We start from the raw sequence: 21,919 nt of genomic DNA on the forward strand, positions 1-21,919 counted from the left end.
TCTGGGGAGACAACAACATGCACAAAAACAAGACAGAGCAAAACCAAATCTTTATGGGAGCAGAAAGCCTCATCTTTCCCCTACTGAGTGGCTGGTGTGTTTGAACCGCTAGCCTTGTAGCTGGCAGCCCAACATTTAACCCACCGCACTACCTGGGCTCCTTAAGCAATAAAATATCTTCAAAATACTGTAATGTGGAGGGACTTTGACGGTACGGTGAGTGGAGAATGAACTGGAGGGAGTAAGACCAGAGTAGGAGATGCCAGTTAGAAGAAGGCTTCACCAAGTCCAAGGCCGAGCTGCACTGACTGGAGGCAGGGCTACAGCGGCAGGGGGTGGGGAATAGGGTACCACAGCACTGCCGGTCATTCCAGTACATTCATCCAGCCCCTGGGCATCTAGAACATGGCTCAAGTTCTAGGACAAGTTGTTTCCTTTGTTAATTGGTATGACCAATATTTGGCAGTATTTAGCATTACCTCATATGTACCAAGGGAGCCCTGATTGCATAGTGGGTTAGATGCTGTGCTGCTAACCTCGAGGTCAGCAGTTTTAAACCACTAGCCATTCCAAGAGAGAAAGATGAGGCTTCCTACTCCCAGAAAGTGTTAAGAGTCTTGGAAACCCACAGGGGCGGTTCTGCCCTGTCCTAAAGCGTCACTACGGGTCAGCATCGACTCGATGACATGGATGGAGTATGTTGGCATCTGCATCCAGATCGACTCCATGTGTTCTGGAGGGTTTTCAGTGACTGGTGTTTCTCTGAAGGACTATAATCCAACCTTCCTTCCCCATGTGCCTTTGAGTGGATTCCTACTGCAGCCTGTTGGTTAGCGGCTGAGTGTGTTAATCGTTGGCACCACCCAGGGACTCCTAGTTGTGTAGAAGTTCTCTGAAATTGTTTCCTGTGCAGCATGGATGTGGATACTGAATTCTGACACCTGCAGCAGGGCATCTCAGATTGTGGAGCCCCAAAACCAGCTGTAGTGGGGCCCAGCATCTCCCCAGCTTGGCCTTCCTCTCTGTAGGCCCACGGTTCCCTCTCTTGGGGTCATGCATTGCTTCGATCTCAACAACAAACAGAGCCTGGACAATGTAACTTGCACTGACCAGCCTGGTGTTTTCCTTTTGTGGCAATGCCTTCCACTCAGGGCATACATGGGCAGGAGGCGGGTCATTCTGAGTGCCTCGTGTGTTCCTTTGGATTGGCTGCAGGGTGGTGGAGAACAAGAAGGGAGTGCAGGAGATTCTGGAATGGATGGGCAAACGGAGAGGCTGGGAGTGGGGCATTCTGAGCACCTGCAGTGTGTGGGTAGATTGGGGTGGGGGTGGCATTTTTGAGTGATACCTCATCCTTCAGGAACTTAACAAGCTGTAGGAACATGAGAGAGAGGAGCGAGAAACTGGTAACAATGCAGACAGACAGCAAACAGAATTCCAACTCAAAGAGACCAAATAAATTCCAGACTTCCTGGAGCCATTGAGGTTGGATGAACCCGGGAAACTATTGCCCGGATTTCATCTTTAGCCCTTAAACCAGAAATACCCCTTGAAGGTTTCTTAAAAGCAAACAGTAGTGCCTTGACCACAGTGCTCCCTAAGAATTGTCTTCTTAGGATCCAAGTGATAACGCGACCACTGGACTCAGGAAGAGGAGACAGGAACCTCGGAGGGCAGAGGCAATACCTGAGTGGAGGCAGCCCATTCAGAAAATGAGGGCGCGAGTGGTCGCACACCCAAAGCGAGGTATCGAGGTCACTGAATTGTCCGGGTAGAAATTGTTGAGTTGGTGTATGCCCTACTGTGTTCAACAAGAGCATCAGCCAAACCATCAGCTTGCAAAGGACTGAGTTCTCTTGCGAAAGGAGGGCAGAGGTGCCGGGTCTTGGCAGGCAGGACAGAGCTGGAAGGAAGGGCTGGGGAAGAGGCCCTGGAAAGACTGCAGTTGCGTCTTCCCTGTCCTCAGCGTCGGGCTCAGGCCTCCCTTCTCTTTCCCAGCAGCCATCGCGGTGTGATGTGCGGCTGGTGCGCCCCTCAGCCTCAGGTTGGTGGTGGTTATCGGACAGTCAAGCACTTCCACCATTATAAGGAAGAAGGGTGGCCAGCTGCTCCCGCCCACTCAGTTTCCGTTTTTAGCTTCTCCCCCACTTAAAAATAAACCGCTTCGGGTCCCACTTGCCAAGCCTTTGTCACAGTCTCCAGCAGCCATCCCTCCGGCCCATCTGCTCGCCCAGATGCTCGGCCTGCCCTCTCCTCCGTCTCAGCCCCTCCGTGGAGCCCGCCAAGCTGCGAGGGCCCGTCGAGCTGGGAGCCTTCAGCCCCTTGGTGCCATCTGCCGCCCGGCCCTGCCTCTGTCCTGTGCCTCAGTCCTGACCCCTGACCCAGATTCCACAAACACCCCCCACTCCCAGGCCCAAGCTCATGGGTCTAGTCAGTCCTGTGATTTCCAGAGACTGGATGTGGGTACCAAATGGAGGCGTTGCCATGGAGATCTGAATAAACAGGTAGAGCCAGCGGGAAGGTTTAGATGAGACCCAAGGTCTTAATTGTTTGGATGACGTTGCTTGCCTTTAGAAGTCGCTGGCACAGAAGGACTTTTAAAGTCACCGTTATGTGGATTCCTGACATTCCCACATGCGACCTCCCTTTGTTGTTATTTTTATTTTTTTAATAGGGGACAGTGTATAGCACCAAAAGGCTTAGAAGGCTGTCCCAGGCACCCCTGTTTCTGGGCATTGTGAGGGGCTCGCCATGCCCCAGCCAAAGGTTCAACACTGCCCTTGGACCTGGCTGGTGGGTTATGTTGACATTCACCTGGAGAGAGACTGCCCCACCCCACCTGTGTGTCCTCTAAACCAGGGAGGTAAAAGGTCACTTATATGAGAACAAAGGGATTCCTTCTGGCTCACCCCACCTCCGTTTTTTGTAACACAGAAGTATGACCTTTTCTTCCTCTTCCTTCTGAGTGCCTGGGGCCCAGAAGGTGGGAGGCGTATATTGGTGGCTGCACCTGCCTGTTCGTGGCTATGCACAGAGGAGGCTTCTCTGCACTCCCTCCTTGCAGGATGCCGGGTGGGAAGGGACCCTGGTAGAGCTCTAGGATAAGCAGTGAGCTACACAACTGGCCGTTCGAACCTACCAACCGCTCTGGGGGAGAAGACCGAGGCTGCCTGCTCCCATGAAGATTTAGTCTTGGCAGCCCTCTCTAGGGTCGCTGTGAATTGGAATAGACTCGGTGGCAGTAGGTTTGTGTTTGTGCATAGGGGTTAGAGGGGGGGCAGTGTGATGGTATGCTATAAAGTAAGCTCTCCCTGTCCTGGGATATAGCTTTGTGAGTCACAGAGTAAACCCAAGCACCAAACCCACCACTGTTAAGTGGATTCTGGCTCGTGAGGAAATCTTTGCCATGATGAACATGGAAGAAAGCAGCCCACACCTTCTCCTTAGGACCCGATGGCCATCGGGCATTGAAAGAACGCCCCTGCACATTGCAGCAAGTTCTGTCCGTGTGTTTCCCTAGCCCTGGCCCACAAGCACCTCTCAGTCATTCCAAAACCAAGCCACTCGCACTACCATGGAGTCCATGCTACTCATCTGTGTCAGCATTAAAGCAACCCTGGAAGGGAGAGTAGAACTTCCGGGGAGTTTACGAGACAGGAGCTGTTTATGGAGTAGGAAGCCCCGTCTTTTCCCTTGGATCACCTGGTGGATTCCAACCGCTGACCTTGAGGTGAGCTGCCCAATGTGTAACCACTATGCCACCAGGACTCCTTTAAAAATGCGCGCGCGCGCGCACACACACACACACACACACACACACACGTTAATGTTCATGAAAATCAAGGTTTGTTGGCCCATGGTCTTCTATGATCGCTGAAAATTTTTCTTTTTCATACCTGATAACCTTTTTATTTTTTTGCCCTGGTGTTTGCTTAATGATGTGTATACTTCCCAACACAAGTGTCCTCCTACCCAGGCAATTTCAAGCATTGCAGCCTTGAGGATAGTGACCAGCGAAGAGGCATGGTCCCAGCTCCTGGCCAACCAGCATCCTAGCAGGAAGGGCCACAGGAGTGATGGCAGTAATGGCTGTAGATGTTGAGAGGAGTGAGTGTCCAAGAAACACAGTGTTTAAAGTGGGGGCTCTGGCCCTTCAGCCCGAGAGATTGCGAAAGTCAAGTTTATGGCTAGAACAGGATTCAGGGAATACACCCTCCAGCCTTGCCCAGGTGGCATCTCCCCAACTTAATCGTGACGCTTACCATGAGAGTTCCCATAAGGATTGGCTGAAAGACCAGATGGTCCCCAAAGCAGAGGGAAGGGTTCCTAATGTCACGGTGGTCACCTCTACAGTAGGCTCAGGGAAGGCAGAGAGAAGAGATGGCTGCAGTGAAGACTTGGATCCCAGTTGCTGTTCAACCGTGACCCGCTTGTGGATTAGCCACGTCAGCCGTCATCAAGCGGCCCTTGCTCAAGGTGACCCCTGTGTGTTGGAGTGGAGCAGTGCTCATGACGTTGTCACTCATGATTTCTCAGCATTCCATCGCCAGGCCTTTCTTTGGAGGGGCCTCTGGCTGGACACCCGCCATCCCTTGAGTCGCCATTGACACCCTTTGTCTACCCTTTCCTGACTGTCCTCCCACTGAATCTCGAAGGAAATGACAGCGCCCTGCCAATTTCTCTGCTTATCGGCAAGGCTCGTTTTGTCGGTGGAAAGGCTACGGCTGTTAGTTAAATATGTGTCTTTGGGTGTTCTCTGGATTTCATGCATCATGATCTTTCTTGTCGCCCACCCACTCATCCAGGGGAAGCACCGAGAATTACTTGGGGATGGGGGGCGGGACCTTCGGTTTGTCCTTTGCGTCTCTAGCTTATCGATCCTCACACGCTGTGGCTTGAGCACTGCTGCTTACTTAAAAGGAGAGAAAGACAATCAACTCTTGCTAGCCCTTGGATTTCTGATTTTAGGTGACCTCCTTCCTGTTTCACGGTGGCTATGGTTTAGGCCGCCAGCAGAATTAAGAATTTATTGAATTGTGTAACTACAGAAGATGCTGGGCTGATGGGAGAATCCAGGGCCGATCTGTAGTGTTCAGGGCTTCCAGGGGGAGAAGCAGGAACCTCGTGTCTCCAGGGCACACTCTCCCTCTCTCTCAATGGCCCTGTCTTCAGCTAGGCCACCAGTTACAACCCATCCCTTTTCCTCAACCTGGTACCATGGCCCCTGCCTACCAACCTGATAACTAGTGCTCCCCTCTCAGTCTATCTCTGTTGTCTATGTAATCATTATAATAATTGCCTGGTAAAGAGGAGGCATTCTGAGCTTAATCAAAGTGCCCCCTCTGTGGTTGGCACTAGTAAGGGAGAGAGTATACAAGGCATTTGAATTCCCCCCACAGAGTGGAAGGTGGAAGGAAACTGGTGGGGCTAGAATTGCTTTCTGAATAAAGTATATGCTTCTTTGGATCCCTTAAAAAGCAATCGTGTTGCTTATGGCCCCTATACCTGCTCCTAGGACCCGACTTGGAACCACAGTCAATGCTCGAGGAAGTCAGGCGATTCAAAGAGAAGTTGTATTGACTCAATCTACCGCACAAGCCCTCTTGAGAATATTGAAAAGCAAGGATATTACTTTGAGGATTAAGGTGCCCCTGACCCAAGCCATGGTCTTTTCCATTGCCTCACATACACATGGACATTGGGCATTGAGTCAGACCCAAGAAGAATTGATGCTTTTGAATGGTGGTGCTGGCAGGGTATTGAAAGCACCCTGGCCTGCTCAGAGGACAAGCCAATCTGTCTTGGAAGAAGTCCAACTGAGTGCTTCGTCGAGGCAAGCGTGGCAAGGCTTTGTCTCACATACTCTGGACAGGTGGTCAGGAGAGGCCAGTCCCTGGCAGAGGACATCATGCTTGCTAAAGTGGAGGCGCGATGGGAAAGAGGAAGGGCTTCGATGAGAGAGACTGACACAGTGGCTGTGCTGATGCGTGAGGATGGCTCATGACAGGGCGGCGCTCCACTCTTGTACAGAGGGTAGCTGTGAGTGAGAGCCCACTTGACAACAGCAGCCTACCTGGAGACAGGCCTTTGGACACGTGTATGCCTATGACGGCAAGCCATAGTTCCTTTTTCTTTTACTGTGCTCAGTCACACCTTCATTTTTAATTTATTACTATTTAAAAATTTTATTTTCCCTTTGCCCTATCTCCTTGCTTCCTCCACGTAGCTGCTTCCCTTCCCCCACTAGCCCCCGCCCCAGGGTTGCTAGTAATGAAGTCAATATTCTCTAGAGAGTAACTTCCTGTTTTCAAGTTCAGGGCCTGCTGGATGCCTGGCCCTGAGTCTCAGAGGTCAGGGGTGCTGATCCACCAGCCTGCCTCGGCCCCTACCACTTTCATCACCAGCCTTTGTGGGATGAAGCTGTCCCTGCTCTGCCCTGTTTCCCAGCATGCCCCTGGACACACTCCTGGCCTCCTAGACCTGGGGGAGAGACCAGAGGTCATCTTGCCCACTGGCCTGGACCTGGTCTGTATGTCAGTACCATTGAAGAGCTTTTCAGAATAAGCACAGCCAGATAGACAACTCCATCAGAGCCCCATAGCCGTTGGGTGCGTGAGAAGGTCACACTCCCCAGTTTGCTCTTAGCAAAGCCACCCTCCGCAGGGATGGAGAAGAGAACTCTGGATGAGGAGATGCATGGTATGAGCTAGCAGTGGCGTCACCAGGAATTGACACTCCTGGTGTCACTCATCATGCCTGGGGCCAGCTGGCAAACTGTCCCCACACCCATGGTGGAAGTAGCCAGGTAGCCACTGCAAGGCTGAGCGTCACTCCCCCCACCCCTCCAAGCCTTCCCTTACTCCTCCTCGTAGCTCCTCCCCTCCCCATTGGCCAAGGTGGAGATCCTCCTCTCTGGCCACTGATGGCCCAGCTGCCCATTCATCCACCTGAGCCCTGACTGAGAGGGAGAAGGGCAATGGAGCTTACCCCTCTAGGGGATGGTTGACACAACTTCAAGACACCACTGCTTGGTGACCCTCCCTCTGTGATGCCAGCCCACCTCCTACACGATCCCTGCAGGCCCCAGGGTCATTTTTGTGTCACTACCCAGACAGCATCAGGAATGTGGTCCACACCCCCACATCCTTCTAGTAGTCCCCCCAAGCAGCTACATCTAAATGCACAAGGCAGACTCGGGGCTGGACAGATGGGGAAGGGGCATACTGATTAAGACCTACAAAGTATCCACAGATGGTCCCCAGTAGGCTTGCTCTAAGTAAGTGTGCCTTCTGTGGGAAGCTTACTCTCAATGTAGTCTTTCTTGCCACTCAAAAGGACATCAGTTCTTGCTGTTGGACCGTCCAGAATCCTACCGGTCATTTCCACTGCGACCAGTGGCTGTCCACACCAACTCACAGCAGTCCTGAGTGTCCCTGCACATCTCAGGGTTCTCAATAGCTGATTCATCAGAAGGGGATCACCAGGCCTTTCTTCAGAACTGCCTCTGGCTGGGCTTGAACCTCTAACGTTTCAGCCAGCAGCTGAGCCTGTGAACCATTTGTACCATCCGAGTCAGCGTGGATTTGGCCCCAGGGATGTGTAGGTTTGAAGAACAGGGAACATCTCTAGGCCTTTTCCTCCCTCTTTTCTGTGTCTTTGGATTCAGCTGAGGTGTTTTCCTGACACCCCAGGGTTTCATACGCTTGGTCATAGCTCTGCACGGAGTCCTCCTTCTGAACACGCCCACCGTTCTGAGGGATGGTCCCTGTGCCTGTGCTAGTGGCACTCACAGGCCCCAAGCCCGGCACTGTGACCGCCTGTCAGGTCAGGGCTGGGAAATAAAGGGCTTGTTTGTGGCACGACACCCTGAGAGACTTTCCAGAGAGAAGGAGCCAAGGGCAATGGCAAGCTTGGGTGGATGAGCACACGTCAGTCTCGTGACTCCGGCGTGTTTCTGGCTCTGGGAGACGCTGCTGTTCTCTGTGCTTCTGGGGGCTCCCTGTCTGGGCTCCAGGATGGTTTGATTCATGCTGCGTCTTCTGCGCTCGCCTCGTGGGGTCCCTCCTGATACTGTGAGTGCTGGGTGCCATTAGCATGGCCCAGCTCATACTGACCCCATGTGACAGAGCAGACCTGCCCCCAGGGGGTCCCCTGGGCTGTGATCTGTGCAGAAGCAGCTCGCCAGGTCTTGTTCATGAAGAGCCAATAGGTGGGTTCCAACTGCCAAGCATGCCAGTAGCAGCCAAGTGCTTAACCATGCTACTACCAAACTCCCTGCCCCCCAGACCATTCTGACCCATGGCGACCCTACAGGACAGGGCAGAACTGCTCCCGTGGGCTTCTGAGACTGTCACTCTTGATGGGAGTAAAATGTCTCTTCTTTCTCCCACAGAGCTGCTGGTGGTTTCAAACGGCTGACCTTGCTGTTCATAGCTCAACCTCTCCCCACTACACCACCAGGGCTCGATGTTCCACCACCAGGTCTCCTTTATGTGCCATCAATGAGCCAGCATCACAGAGTGGATGGTGTGCTTCCAAAGCCAAGTCAGTGGCCCAGAAAAAAGATCACTCCGCTCTTGACCTCACCTCTTGGCGCCATGCTAGATATCATGGGAAGCCATTTAAAAAACAAACAAAAATAAAAAAACCTGCTTCTGGCACCTATAGAAATGCAGGCAAGAGACATTTCAACTGGAGAGGAGAGGGCATTAGCCTTCACTAGCTTCTGTACTCGGATCACACAGGTCAGAGGCAAGTGCCCTTTGGCAGAAGGAGGGTCACTTGTGGGGGATTCCTTTCTTCAGACCAGAATGAACCTGCTGCTGGAATGGAAGGTTGAGTTGTTTAAATGTGGGGGCCCTCAAACTCTTTGTGAAAAGATGCCATGATCTTTTGATTCCTTTTTCCCAAGAACTGTTTGAAGCCCCCTTGTCGTGACTTGAGGCACCCTGGTGGCATAGTGGGTGAGTGTTGGGCTGCCATCAGCAAGGTCAGCAGTTTGAAACCACCAGCCCCTCCGTGGGAGAAAGACGAGGCGTTCTATTCCTATAAAGAGTTGCAGTCTGGGAACCCCAGAGGGGCAGTTCTACCCTGTTCTATAGAGCTGCCATGAGTTGGCACAGACTCAATGGCAGTGGGTTTTGTAATGACCCTGGCCCAGACTCCCAGGGGAGCTGTCAGGTGACAGTGTGCTGACAGTCTGGAAAAAGGACTTGGCCAACATCTCAGTTTCCCACTCCTGTAATGAGATGCCTCCCGTCATTTTCCTCTGCAGGTCCGGTTTCTCTCCCCAAAAGCTCGCCGCCGCTGCCACGCGGCCCTTGCGTCGTGCGCCACCTCGATGCTGATCCTGTCCAACCTGGTGTTTCTCGGGGGAAACCAAGTTGGGAAGACCTACTGGACTAGGATCTTCGTACAAGGTAAGTTTTCTGACAGAGTCGTTTTCAATGAATGTCGTGTTTCCCAAGTATGGTCTGCAGTTGGTATTGATTTGATGGCACTGAGTTTTTTGTGAGTGAATGTTTCTTACTGCCCACCTATAGATCCCAACTGTATATATACTGTGAATTCTGACCTTGGTCCATGTATCACTCTGAACGTCCTATTAGAAGCAGGCCCCCGGGGGTTGTTAGCTGCTGTCAAGTTGACCCCTGACTCAGGGCATGGGCACAATGGACTGAAACCTTGCTGGACCTGGGCCATCCCATGCTGGGTTGTGGATCAGACCATTGCGCTACATGTGGTTTCAAGGGAGTGACTTTCAGAAGTATACCTCCAGGCTTGGATGTCCAGTTCATTGTCTTCTAGAAACTTCTGCTGGCAAAGGGATGATAGTTGTGACAAGGTATAGTGTTCTTGGAATTGAACCTGGGTCTCTGCCTGGAAGGTGAGGATTCTCCCACCAGCCTCATGCCCTCCTTACAAATGTGCCCTAGAGCCCCCTCCTGCTCTCCCACAGCTGCAAGCCCCCCCCCCCCATAGATGTTGTGGTCTGAACTCAGAGATAGTAATACTGGTGGCCAGCGTTATGTATAATAGACAATAAGTGAACTAAGTCCAAATCACACCTACCAGAGGCCAAATGTTTGTATGGGAGTGGGAACAATTGCATTACTACTTGATCATCATTGCTTTATGATCACCATTGCCCTTGGCCTGGGTCTAAGAGTTACATCAGGTCCTTAAAAGAAGTCGGAGAATTAGCCAGGTACTTTAGTTTTTAAAAGAAGAGGTCTTGTCTTGTTTCCCGGGCCAGTGCCATGGCTTTATTTATGCTTTAGGTTTGGGCAGATTTGCCAAGTGGGGTGACCTGGCTTGGCATAGCTGGCCTATCATAGCCACATCTGGGTTCCTGAAGGGGCAGCCTTACTTCCACTTCAGCTCTTTCACACCAGAAATAATAGATACAGACACAGCTGCACGATCCCTAAACCACCACCAACCGAGTGAGCCAGGCTCAAAGGAACGGAGAGAACTTTGTTCTACTCCAATCTCGTCACTACACAAACCCCCTCTCCTCTTTGATCTTGCTTTTTGAGAAATGTTCTAGCTGGTTGTTCCTGAAATGACCATCTGCTTTCTAAGTGGAGCCTTCAGTAGAGATAGGAAGTAATGGGGCACAGTGGATACAAAGTTGCAAAAGCACCCGGAGCTGGGCAGCTGGGACTGTCTGTGCCTCTTTCCTCTTGCATAAATGCCAAGAACACTGACTTGGGGGAAAAAACGATGACTTCGGGTTTGCTTGTCGTATGAGTGAGAAAACTCTGATCTTTGACTCAGCAAATAAGACGTACTGGGCCTTTGCTCTTAAAAGGCACAACAAATGGGATGCACATGTGCACGCACACACACAAAACCCACATGCTGACAGGTATGTGCCAGTAGATTCAGGCAAGTGCTGCACCAGGTGTGGGAGCAAAGTGTCAAGATCACCAGGTGGAGTCACTGACTCTCGTGCAAGCCAGGCATCACAGAGGAGGTGGCATTGGAACTGGGGTTTTAAGGGATGTATACAAGTTTGCCAAGTGGAGAAGGCAGATGTATGATGGGCGTCAAACATTTCGTGAACAATCACAGAATGAAAAGATTAATGCCATTTTCCATCCACTTTCTGAAGCCTCTGGTTTTGAGATCATTAATATCCTAGCTCTGGTAGCACCACAGGTAAGCCCTATGCTACTAACCAAAAGGTTCCTGCCTGGTCAGACTGCCTAGCTGCTCTGTGGAAGAAGGACCTGGTGACTGACTTGCAGAAAGATGACAGCCTGGGAAGTTCTCCTTAGCAGTTCAGCTCTGTCACATGGTGTCACCATGGTCTGGAGCCAACATCACCAACACCCGACCACAGCAGCAATCCGTGTGTCAGATGACCCCAGAATCGTAATACATTGTAACCATACAAGTTCTATTCTTGTCACAACTTGCCTGGATCCAAGCAGTGATTCTAGAACCTGGAAGGTGTCTATTTGGATTCTCCATAGTCTCCATAATCTTGCCTCCCCCAGAAGTGACAAGCAGCATTTCTGCTTATCCTGTTGGCCAGAGCCAGTCGTCCGACCATCCTCACTGCAAGGCAGAGACAAAGGAGAAGCTCGCAGTCACCAGTCGTCCCGCCACAGCAGCAGAAGAGGAGGGGCATATGAGGCCTCTGGGTGGAGATGACCAAGAGGCGGTTGGAAAATGAGTTGGAATTGGGGAGAAGCGTGGGAATAATGACTCCAATGTGGGAGTCAAAGATGTCACACTGGCAGGCAAGGTCATTGAGCAGAGGACTAGAGGCAGATCCGGGGAGCGCTGGCCTTTCTGGGAGCAGAATAACGAGTAGCAGCTTCTAGGTGGTGGTCTTGCTTCTGAAAGGCGTGAGATTCACAAGGGGCCGGGGCATGGAGAAATCTGGTCTGCTGTTAATGGACATGTACTTCTATATAGCAGAGTTGTTACCCGTTGGCCTGCTAAGCATACAGTCAGCAGTTCAAACCCACCAGTTACTCCATGGAAGAAAGATGAGACTTTCTGCTTCTCTGAAGATTGACAACCTTGGAAATCCATAGGGGCAGCTCTACTCTGTCCTTTAGCATCAATATGACTCAGAACTGATGTAATGGCAGTGAGTTTGGTTTTTAGTTTTAGGTGGTATCGGGTTGGATATACCAAAAATATTGCACCCTCCTTGGAGTCAGCTACCATGCTCACAAGGACTTCGACACTTTATTTTTTTTTTGTTTTATAATCATTTTATTGGACTCTTACAACTCTGTTACAATCCATACATCAATTGTATTTGACATATTCGTACATATATTCCATCATTCTTTTTTTTCTTTTCTCCAAGGCCCTATGGAGTCTAAGGTACTCCAGTGGTGCAGTTGGTTGAGTGTTGGGCTGTTCGGACCAGTGTTTTGAACTCACCGGCCACTCCACTGAACAAAGGTGTATATGGCAGGCTACTTCCATAAAGATTACAGCCTGGGGAACTCTGTGGGGCGGTTCTACTCACACCCAGAGGGTTGCCATGTACCTGAATCAACTCCACGGCAGTAGGTTTGATGTTTGGTTTTTTCGGATCCTTTCTTGGCTGCGTTCTTAGGTCAGACCAGCTCAACTTTGAAGACATTTTCTGTATCAGGGATTCAATAAAGGAACCCGGCTGTATCTCAGATGGTCTCCCCACGAGAGTTAGTCTAGAAAACCGTGCAGGGCAGTTCTACTCTGTGGCACCGGGCCTCACGCGGCAGAGAATGTCTGCTGGGTTTGTGGCATTTGTCGTTTCCCTGTTGTGGGTCTCGGGCCCTGAATGATTGAGTTCAGATATGTCTTGGAGGAAAGTGAACTTGTTGGTGCCAGATCCCCCGTTCTCAGAACTCTGGATTTGTTTTCATGCTCCTTTAGGGAGAGCGGTGGGGATTTCTACTCCTGTAGAGAGGGACAGCCTTGGACACTCCCAGGGACAGTTTCCCCGTCTCCTAGGGTGGCCAGGAAGCCAGCGAGGTTGCTTTTAGTTTCAGTGGTAAAATTCAACTTGATCTGATAGAGGATAAGGATGAGTATTCATACTAATGAATATTCTGGCCCCAAAGAAAATTCATTTAAAGGTCTTGCTTTACACTCCACTGGGGGTAGTAAATATAGCAGCTTTCTAAAATCCAAAGAAATCTGAATTCTCGAATTCATCTAGTCCCAAAGGTTTCAGACAGATGATCGTCAACCTGTGTGTGAAGGAAGTTGCTGCTGAGAACATCACCACTTTGAACTCCTGGTTCTCTCTGGGTTCTTCCTTCAGCCACACGTTCGAACCTGCATCCCTGAGACCATCTCCTCACATGATGGTGCAGTGGAGCAAGTGTTGGAATCTGTACCTTTGAGCTCAGCCTTCAGATTTCAGAGCTTCATAATGGAAAGGTGTAGGAGCCCTGATGGTGTAGTAGTTACGTGCTGATCCACAAGGCCCACCAGCTGCTCCTCAGAAGAATGGCAAGGCGTTCTACTCCTGTACACAGTGACCGTCTCAGAAACCCACAGGGACAGTTCTACCTGCCCCATAGGGTAGCCAGGAGTGGACACTGAGTCCATGGAAGGTGACTTCCCGTTGGGTCAGCACCTATAGTGAGCGTGAGGGGATTCTGTGCTGATCATGGGAAAGGCTATGGCCACTCATATTAACCGGGGCTGTAAGGGATATCTCACTATGACTTATAATCAACTCAATGGCAGTGAGGTTTGTGGGTTTTTTGAGCCTTGGCTTCATGGGTTTGAGGGGGATGTTAGTGCCCGGCCCCCTATTCCTGCCCTAGGAAGGATTGGCTGCACTGAGCTCTGCAGAGGCAAGTGAAGGTCGCTTTCTGCATGACCTACTAGCTCTTGAAAGCATGTGTTGATGGAAGGGATGACATTTTTCACGTCTACCTGACATCTTTACGTGGAAACGTAGGTTAGTTTCTTGAACAAGTCATTGATGATGGCTCTGTAACTCGAAAATAAAAATGACTTGTGACTCCAAATGCGGGCAGCCAGATTCCATACATGAGCTGTTGCCTAAGCTCCCTCCTGTGCTCAGTGGCCCTGGGGTGATGGGCAGAAAGTATCCCCCCGGGGGTGGGGTATGTTGGAGATGAGTTGCAGGGGAGGTGGGAGCTGAGAGGATTATTGTTTCTCTTTGATGGCGTTCTTTATGAACATGCCATCTTCTTCCAGCAAGGGCAGGTATAGATTTCGTGAGAGAGGGACCCCATCACCTCCCAAGAGATGATGTCACTGGTCCTGCCCTAGAGACTAGGGGTTTGTAGCAATCAGAGCTTGGTAAGCAGTTGCCTTGCAGTCAATTCTGACTTGTCTTGGCCACATGTGTGTCCAAGTAGAACTGGGCTCATAGGATTGGCAGTGACTGATCTTTCAGAAAGGGATCACCAACCAAGCCTCCCAGGGTACCCCGGGTGGGTGTGAATTGCCCACATTGGTTAGCAGCTGAGCACTTTAACTGTTTGCATCCCTTGAGGACTGCTGAAGCTTGTTGGAGACACGGAGTCCACCAGACATGGCCCTACCTGAATTGTCATTTGCACGTACTTATGCACGTAAATCCACATGTTTATTTTCTCTTATTTTGTTACCTCATCTAGTTTGGCAAACTCCACCTCAGGACTTAGCTCCTGGACTGGCCCTTGGCCAAGGCGAGGAGAATTGGATGCCTTTCCCTCCAGACTACAAAGAGAAATGAGGCTAGTTACCTTTTCATGCAAGGCAGAACTTTCACTGCCGTGTTTGCTTGCTATTTCTAGCTGAGAGGGGAGAAAGTTGTTTTTCTCAGGATGACTTGTCTGGACAGTTTCTTTTCTCCTTATTCAAATGGCTTTGGACAGGCATTTCATTTAACCTGAACTGGGAATATTGCCCCGGAATTTCTGGAGGGTTGTTAATAAATAGAAACTCACTCCCTTCATGTCTTCTTAAATTGGTGGGACTAACATTTCGTTTTGATGCAAGAAGACAGAGGGCAGGTGTTCATGTATCCGAGACAACTCTCGGTGATTACTGTGTTTCACTGGCTTCACTATCCCTTACCTGGAAGGTGGCATTTCCATTTCTCTGATTGGCTCAGCTTCTGCCTTATTGGATCCTTGGCATGTTCTAGAAGAGCTTGGGGAGCAGGGGCTTGTACTGGAAATGGGGTTCATATGTGGATACAGATTAAGCTGCACAATGACCCTCCACTGATCCGTCAGCTTGCTGTATAGTGGCGGCCTGCTTGTTGCTGTGAGGCAGGAAGTGATGCCCCGGAGATTTAGAACACCGGAGGGGCACTCATGGCAGGCAGGTTTCAGCAGAGCTTCCGGATTAAGACAGACTAGGAAGAACGGGCCAGCGACCTACTTCAGAAAATCAGCCCTGGAAACCCCTACGGACAGAACATTGACAAAGCGCTGAACGATGGCCTTCTAGGCTGAAGGCACGAAGCTGTGAGTTCAGACATTCCCGTGACCATGACGATCCAAAGGGCTGGGCAACTTGTTGTTCTCTTGGACATGGGGTTGGCATGAGTTAGTTGCTGTGGACAATTAACAACAAAAACAAGTCCATTTCTGACCATTCTGAGAGGTTGAGTTTCAAGACCTTCAGAAACCACGATTTATTTGTCGCTAGGTGCTCTGAGGTCAAGTCCTACTCCTAGTGACCCTGTAGGACAGAATAGAATTGTTCTCAAATGTTTCCAAGTCTGTAAACTGGTGGCTTTGAACTGCTGACCTTTTGATTAGTGGATGCATGCTTTAACCACTGTGCTGCCAGGGTCCCTTTACTGAGGAGAAGTTTAACATCTAGAAAGGAGTTTGAACCGAGTGCATTTAATTCTCACTTCTGCTGATGTCTTCCAAAAATGTTCCCTGCTAACTCGGAGTTTCTGTATATTCACATTGAGAAGAGGTTCAGGAACACGAGAACATTCTGAAAGATCTTTAAATAGAATATCAAGTGAGGACCAGGGAGGCTCGTTTGGGTTGCTAGGAGCTGTGGAGTCCACCCCGTGGGACAGAGAAGAGCTGCCCCCATAGCGGCCATGCATTGGGCAGCTCAGATTGCTTTGAAGTTCAAAACCACCAGCCACTGAGCTGGTGGTCTTGGAAACTCACAGGGACAGGGTGATCCTGTTCTACCGGGTCCCTGAGGAACCCTGGTGGCATAGTGGTCATGCAATGGCCTGCTAGCTGCAAGCTCAGCAGTTTGAAACCACCAGCCACTCCCAGGGAGAAAGGCAGGGCTTTCTAGCTTTCTGCACAAAGAGTCGCAGCCTTGGGGACTCATCTGGGCAGTCGACTCCGTCCTATAAGCTCACTGTGAATAGGCATTGGCTCTATGGCAGTGAGTTTTTGTTTCATTGGGGTCACTAGGAGTTGGCATGGATGCCAGTGGGAGAGAATCTTTATTGGAGCCACTTGCCAGCTCTTTCTCCCTTGGCATCACTGAATGAGTTTGAGCCATTCCCTCCCTGTTAGCAGTTGAGCACTTAACCCTTGAGCATGCACGACGCCTTAGCAAGGCTCAGACACACTTGATCAAATCTAAGTGAAATAGTGTTCCATCTTTACTGATTGATATTTATTAACAGGCCATATTTGAAATCTCTCTGTTTAGGTCACCACCAACCTCTCATTAGCCCTTACCTCCTCTGCCCCCAGTTATGTATTTGTGAGTTGATATTCAAACATATATTCCAAGTACGGTAATAGAAAGTAAATGTTTAAATATACTACTCTTTGTTCTGAGTTACCGTTGTTGTTGTCAGTTGGTCCCAACTCCTAGCCACCCTGAGCACGGCAGAAGGAAACACCGCCGCTTGGGCACCATTTCCACAGTAAGTGTTATGTTCGAGCCCATGGTTGCAGTCACTGTGTCGGTCCACCTCATCAAGGGTCTTCTCCTTTTCCTCTGCCCCTTGCTTTACCCTGATATCTTCTCCAGGGACTGGTCTCTCTGATAACAGGCCCAAGTGTGGGAGAAGCAGTTTCATCATCTTCACCTCCAGAAAACATTCTGGCTTTACCTCCCCCAAGCCAGACCCACTTGTTCTTTTGGAAGTCTGTGTACATGTTTATGTGCATGTGTGTGTGTGTGTGTGTGTGTATAGATGTATGTGTATACGTATACATCTGTGTACACATATATATGTATATACACACGTACATATAGTGAGGATGGCACAGGACCAGGCAGTATTTCTTTGTGAATCAAACTGACTCATTGACACCTAACAACAATGATATATACATATAAATTATACACTGCTCACCAGGTGACAGGTGCTAAATATATAGGAGGACATCTCCAGCCACTTTCCCCAGTCTGTACTCCAGGAGGCAAGCCCAGGAATCATGTGCGACTGCAGTGAGTGTGTGGTTCTGAGATACACCGTATGCCCTGGGATTTTTATCATTAATTTGTTTTACCACTTATCATGGCTCCTACCTTGCAGTTTACCCATGGGTGCTGAGGTAGTGCTGTCCCAACTGTGCAGCGTTGGCCGCCGAGTCATGGGCAGGGCCGAGGCCCTTGATGCATGTTTACTGTGAGGCTCGAGTTGGAGATGAGAGCAGTATTCTGGTTCCTGTCACCTGCATCAGCATCAGAGTGTCTCGTCAAACCACTACAAAGCATGTTTTTAAAAGCTGATAAGAATATTTAATAGAGGATTGTGTAACATTTGGTAGCAGAAAGAAAAATGCAGCAAGAGGGTTTGCCCCAGATGTCTGAGCTTTGGGGAGGAATTCTTTAACGGTCACATTTGCTCTTGCTTGCAAGTTCACTGGCTGGCTCAGGCCGCTCGCTTACCCTATGCTGTCCTGGGTGTTTTCATCTGTTTGCTGTAACACATAACTACCAGCCTGGTGACTTAAACTGGCCAAAATGGATTGTCTCGAAGCTCAGGAGCGGAGGACTACAGCATCCATCTCCCTGGGCTCAAACCCAGGTGTGGGCAGAACTGGTTCTTTGTGGAGGCTCCAGAGGGAGAACCTGTTTTCTGTGGCCCTTCTCAGCGTCCGGACCCATCTGCATCCCTTGGCTCAGACCTGTGTGCTATGCTAGGTCCTTGGGAGTCACTTACAGTTGCAGAAGTGGGTAAGTCTATAGTCTTATTCAAGTCTGAGGATCAGATGTACGCTGCAGGCTCCTCCCAACTCCTGTGGCTGCCGGGTCTGCTGAACAGGAAACCAGAGGATGAAGCAGGAAGACCACAAGCTGGTGGATGCAGAGCTGAATGAATCCGAGATTGGCTGAAGAAGCCAAGGTCAGCAGCCTGATGGCTCCCAGGATTGGCTGGCAATATAACAGGAGATTGTCAAACCAGATACAGGATCCAAATCCAGCAATAGAAGTCAGCTTGCTTGCACACACCGTCCATTTATACCAAGAGTAGGCCACACCTTGAATGAAAATCCGGTCAATCATATCAAGGCTGTGACCAAGGGGTCCTCAAACTTTTTAAACGGGCCCAGTTCACTGTCCCCCAGACCCACTGGAGGGCCAGACTATAGTTTAAAAAAAACTATGAACAAATTCCTATGGACACTGCACATATCTTATTTTGAAGTAAAAAAACAAGTGGGGCAAAAACACCCAGCGGGCCAGATAAATGTCCTCGGTGGGCCATATGTGGCCCGCAGGCTGTAATTTGAGGATGCCTGCTGTGACCAGATTGAGGAGGTCTATTCTCCCCCCAACTGCTTGGCTGCTTTACAGAAGATTGCATCACTGAGTTAACCACATCATGGGAGAAACCTGGCCCTGCCCAGTTATCATGAATCCTAACAATCACAACCCACCCCCTTCTTCCATTGTAAAAGCCAGTGCCATGTTACCTTTAGATTCTTTGCTCTCAGCCTGTCTGGAAGTGTGATCACCTTGCTTCTACCTCCTATACCTGCATCCCCCTTCTAAGAACCCTTATGATTGCCGAGGACTTACCTGGATCATCTCCTTCTCTTGACACCCTTATCTCGATAGCCGTGAAAAGCCTCCCTGGCTGTATCTAAGGTGCCACCCCCCAGGTTCTGAGAATTAGATGTCTGGGGACATCTCAGAGGGAGCCGTTATTTAGCCAACCATTCCACGACATAACCATCACTATTAGGACATAACAATTCTGATAAGAGAACACTATATGAAAGAGCAATTACTATTACTGCACACCCCCCTCCCGATCTTCACTACAATAGCTTTTTTTCCTAAAGAGATTTGTTTATAAAATAGCAATCTGGATGTACACTTGCCTTATTAAAACAGGAGACATCCTGGACACAGAAGCCATCCTTCAACGTCACAGATGAACGTGTGCATGATTTATTATCTCAAGGGGCCTAGCGGGTGATGTGGGGACAGCTGCATCCACCATGCCCAGCATTGGTTCCTCCTCCTCTGGGAAGTGCCTGAATTTTCCCTCAGGAGTTCACTTCTTCCAGCGGACTCTCAGTCGGAGCAGTCCCATTGTTTCAGAGCTCTTGCTGGAATGTTGGGAAGGGGAAGGTATCTTTCCTTTGGGGTTGTGGGCGTGGCAGACTGCAGGCTGGCGTGGCTGACTCTACAACTAATGAAGAGGCAAGTAGAAAGGAAAGCCAGCACCCAGGGAAGCAGAGCTGCCAGTGAGAAGCCAGACCTTATATTGTCTTACCCTTCCATCCAACCACAGGAGCCCTGGTGGTGGTGGTGGAGTGGGTTATGCATTAGACAGCTCACCACATGGTTAGCAGTTCAAAACTGCCCAACTGCTCTGTGAGGGAAAGATGAGGCTTTCTACTCCCTTAAAGAGATACAACCTCAAACTCACAGGAGGAAGTTCTATCCTGTCATTTAGGGTCTTTATGAGGGGTGTGTGTGTGTGTGTGTGTGTGTGTGTGTGTGTGTGTTTGAGATCCAGCAGTGTCAAAAAGCAACATGTCTGTCTACATTGTAGTTGCAGAAGGTTAGTGTGTGTTTTGTTTTGTTTTGTTGGAAGGCAACTCTCTAGGGTTCTCTGTGTCTCCATGTGTCCTGGGGACAGAGGCACTGCCTGCCTTTGTCCCTATCTCTTCCTAAAGGAGCCTTGGGGATACAGTGAGTGAATGCTGGGCTGGTCTCCCACCCGAGTGACTCCAGGGGTAAACAACTTGATGATCAGCTCCCATTAAACGTAGAGATGAGAAACCCAACAAAGCGGCTCTCCTTTCACACGAGGTTGCTGTGAACCAGACCCAGCGCCAAGGCATCCAGCAACAACACTGCCATCTCTCTAAGAATATGTGCACAGCAGCCAGTGTTGGGAAATGGAGCTCCCCCGCCCTCCTGAGCAAAGGGCAGGCATGTTTACGGACCAGGCTGATGAAGAGGATGTCTCTCTCTCGGGCACAGTCAGGCAGGCCAATGATAAACGATACACGCTCCTAAGCCTGGGGCTTATCTTCTGCACTATAACCCACTGTGTGTGCCGGCAGCACGTGCCCTGCTGGGCCCTGGGGTTTAGGAAAATGGTACCAAGGCTCCCGTGCTGCTGCAGAAGTGAAGGCCTTCATCTCTGATTCAGGGTCTGTGTGTTCTGCCAGACTAATGTGTGGTTTGAGCCCCAAAGGAAAAACACCAGCAAGCCCCATGGCTGTTGAGTTGATTTCCAATCCTAGCAAACCTGTGGGACTGAGTAGAACCACCCCATCGGGTTTCCAAGGCTGAGGTGGCGACAGAAGCAGACGGCCACATCTGTCGCCCACAGAGCGGCTGGTAGGTTCAAATCACCCACCTTTTTGTTAGCTGTGGCGCTGGCCATTCTAAGGTGTGCATATCTCCCTAGGGTTATGGTTCCCCTTATAGGCCTGCCTATGTGTTCGACGGAAAATGGAGCCATCGGAGTGAGTTCAGTCCTAGACCCAAAGGGTGATTCAAGGTCCCATGAAGAGGAAACCACTTTCATGCCCCCACCCTTTGGTCTCCTTTGAACATGCCACTGGCAGAGATTACAAAGATTACCTTCTTCTACTTCTTCCTGTAGCAATATCTTTGCAATGCACGATTATAGCTCCCTGAGCAGGGGGGAGAGTCTATTTCCCCTGCCCTTCAATTTTGGCTGGCCCGGAGGAGTGCTTGGGCCAAAAGACTGGCAGAATTGGCAGTGTGCCCATTCTGTTCCGTGCCAAAGCCTGAAAAGGATCCGCAGACTCTCTCTTCACTCCTGGGACACTGTTTGCTCAGTGATCAGGGTCGGACAGGCCTGCTGGGCAATAAGAACACAGCGTGGGGCAGAGCGGAGTTCACCCATTCACCCAAGGTGTCCTGGTGGCACGGGGGTGAGAGCTCTCAGCTGCATGCCAGTACCTTGGTGGTTCAGACCCACCAGTGACCCCACAAAAGACTTGGTGAAAGGCTGCTGTGAAAACACCAAGCCCCAAACAAACCTATCGTCCTGGAGCCCAGTAGAACATAGGGGTCCCAAGGCTGGAAGTTTAGGGGTTAGCAGCCGAGTACTCCAACACTGTGCCACCTGGGTTACTTCCATCAGGGATCCTTTTAACAATGCACATGAACCAGGGCTATCACATGGATGAGTCCTGGGATCTCACATTTTTATTTCATTTCCCCCCAGGCAATTTTGTCTAAGAGCGGTTTCCTTGATCAGAGTGTGTGTGCACTGGCCCAGGTGCCAACTGTTGGCTGGATTTCCTTTCCAGGTTCTTCCATACCCAGCACCCTGCCGTGCCCTGCAGAGGGACTTCCCACTCCGAGCCACCCTGTGTGGCGGAATAGAACGCTCTCCCACATTGCCGAGGCTGTCACCTGAATGGAAGTCACCCTGGTGGCACAGTGGGTAAGGGCTCTGCTCTGCTGCACTCTGCTGTCCGCAGACTGGCCCAACCTTGACCCTAGGGGGCGAGGAAAGAAGCAGGAATGGAAACAGGAAGCACAGGGAGGA

General features: G+C 50.3%; 1 protein-coding gene across 1 annotated transcript in view; it reads left to right on the forward strand.

Annotated features, from left to right (window-relative positions):
- The window catches only part of HHAT (hedgehog acyltransferase), a 417,968-nt gene that overhangs the window by 344,326 nt on the left and 51,723 nt on the right, over positions 1–21,919 (forward strand). Inside the window, exon 11 of the mRNA XM_004700138.2 lies at positions 9,275–9,419. Coding sequence (XP_004700195.1) covers positions 9,275–9,419 — 145 coding nt within the window. The remainder of the gene's footprint in view (positions 1–9,274; positions 9,420–21,919) is intronic.

The sequence above is a fragment of the Echinops telfairi genome, unplaced genomic scaffold (assembly GCF_000313985.2).
Source record: "Echinops telfairi isolate 266 unplaced genomic scaffold, ASM31398v2 ScPeMD7_7424;HRSCAF=8462, whole genome shotgun sequence".
NCBI classification, from domain to species: Eukaryota; Metazoa; Chordata; class Mammalia; order Afrosoricida; family Tenrecidae; genus Echinops; species Echinops telfairi.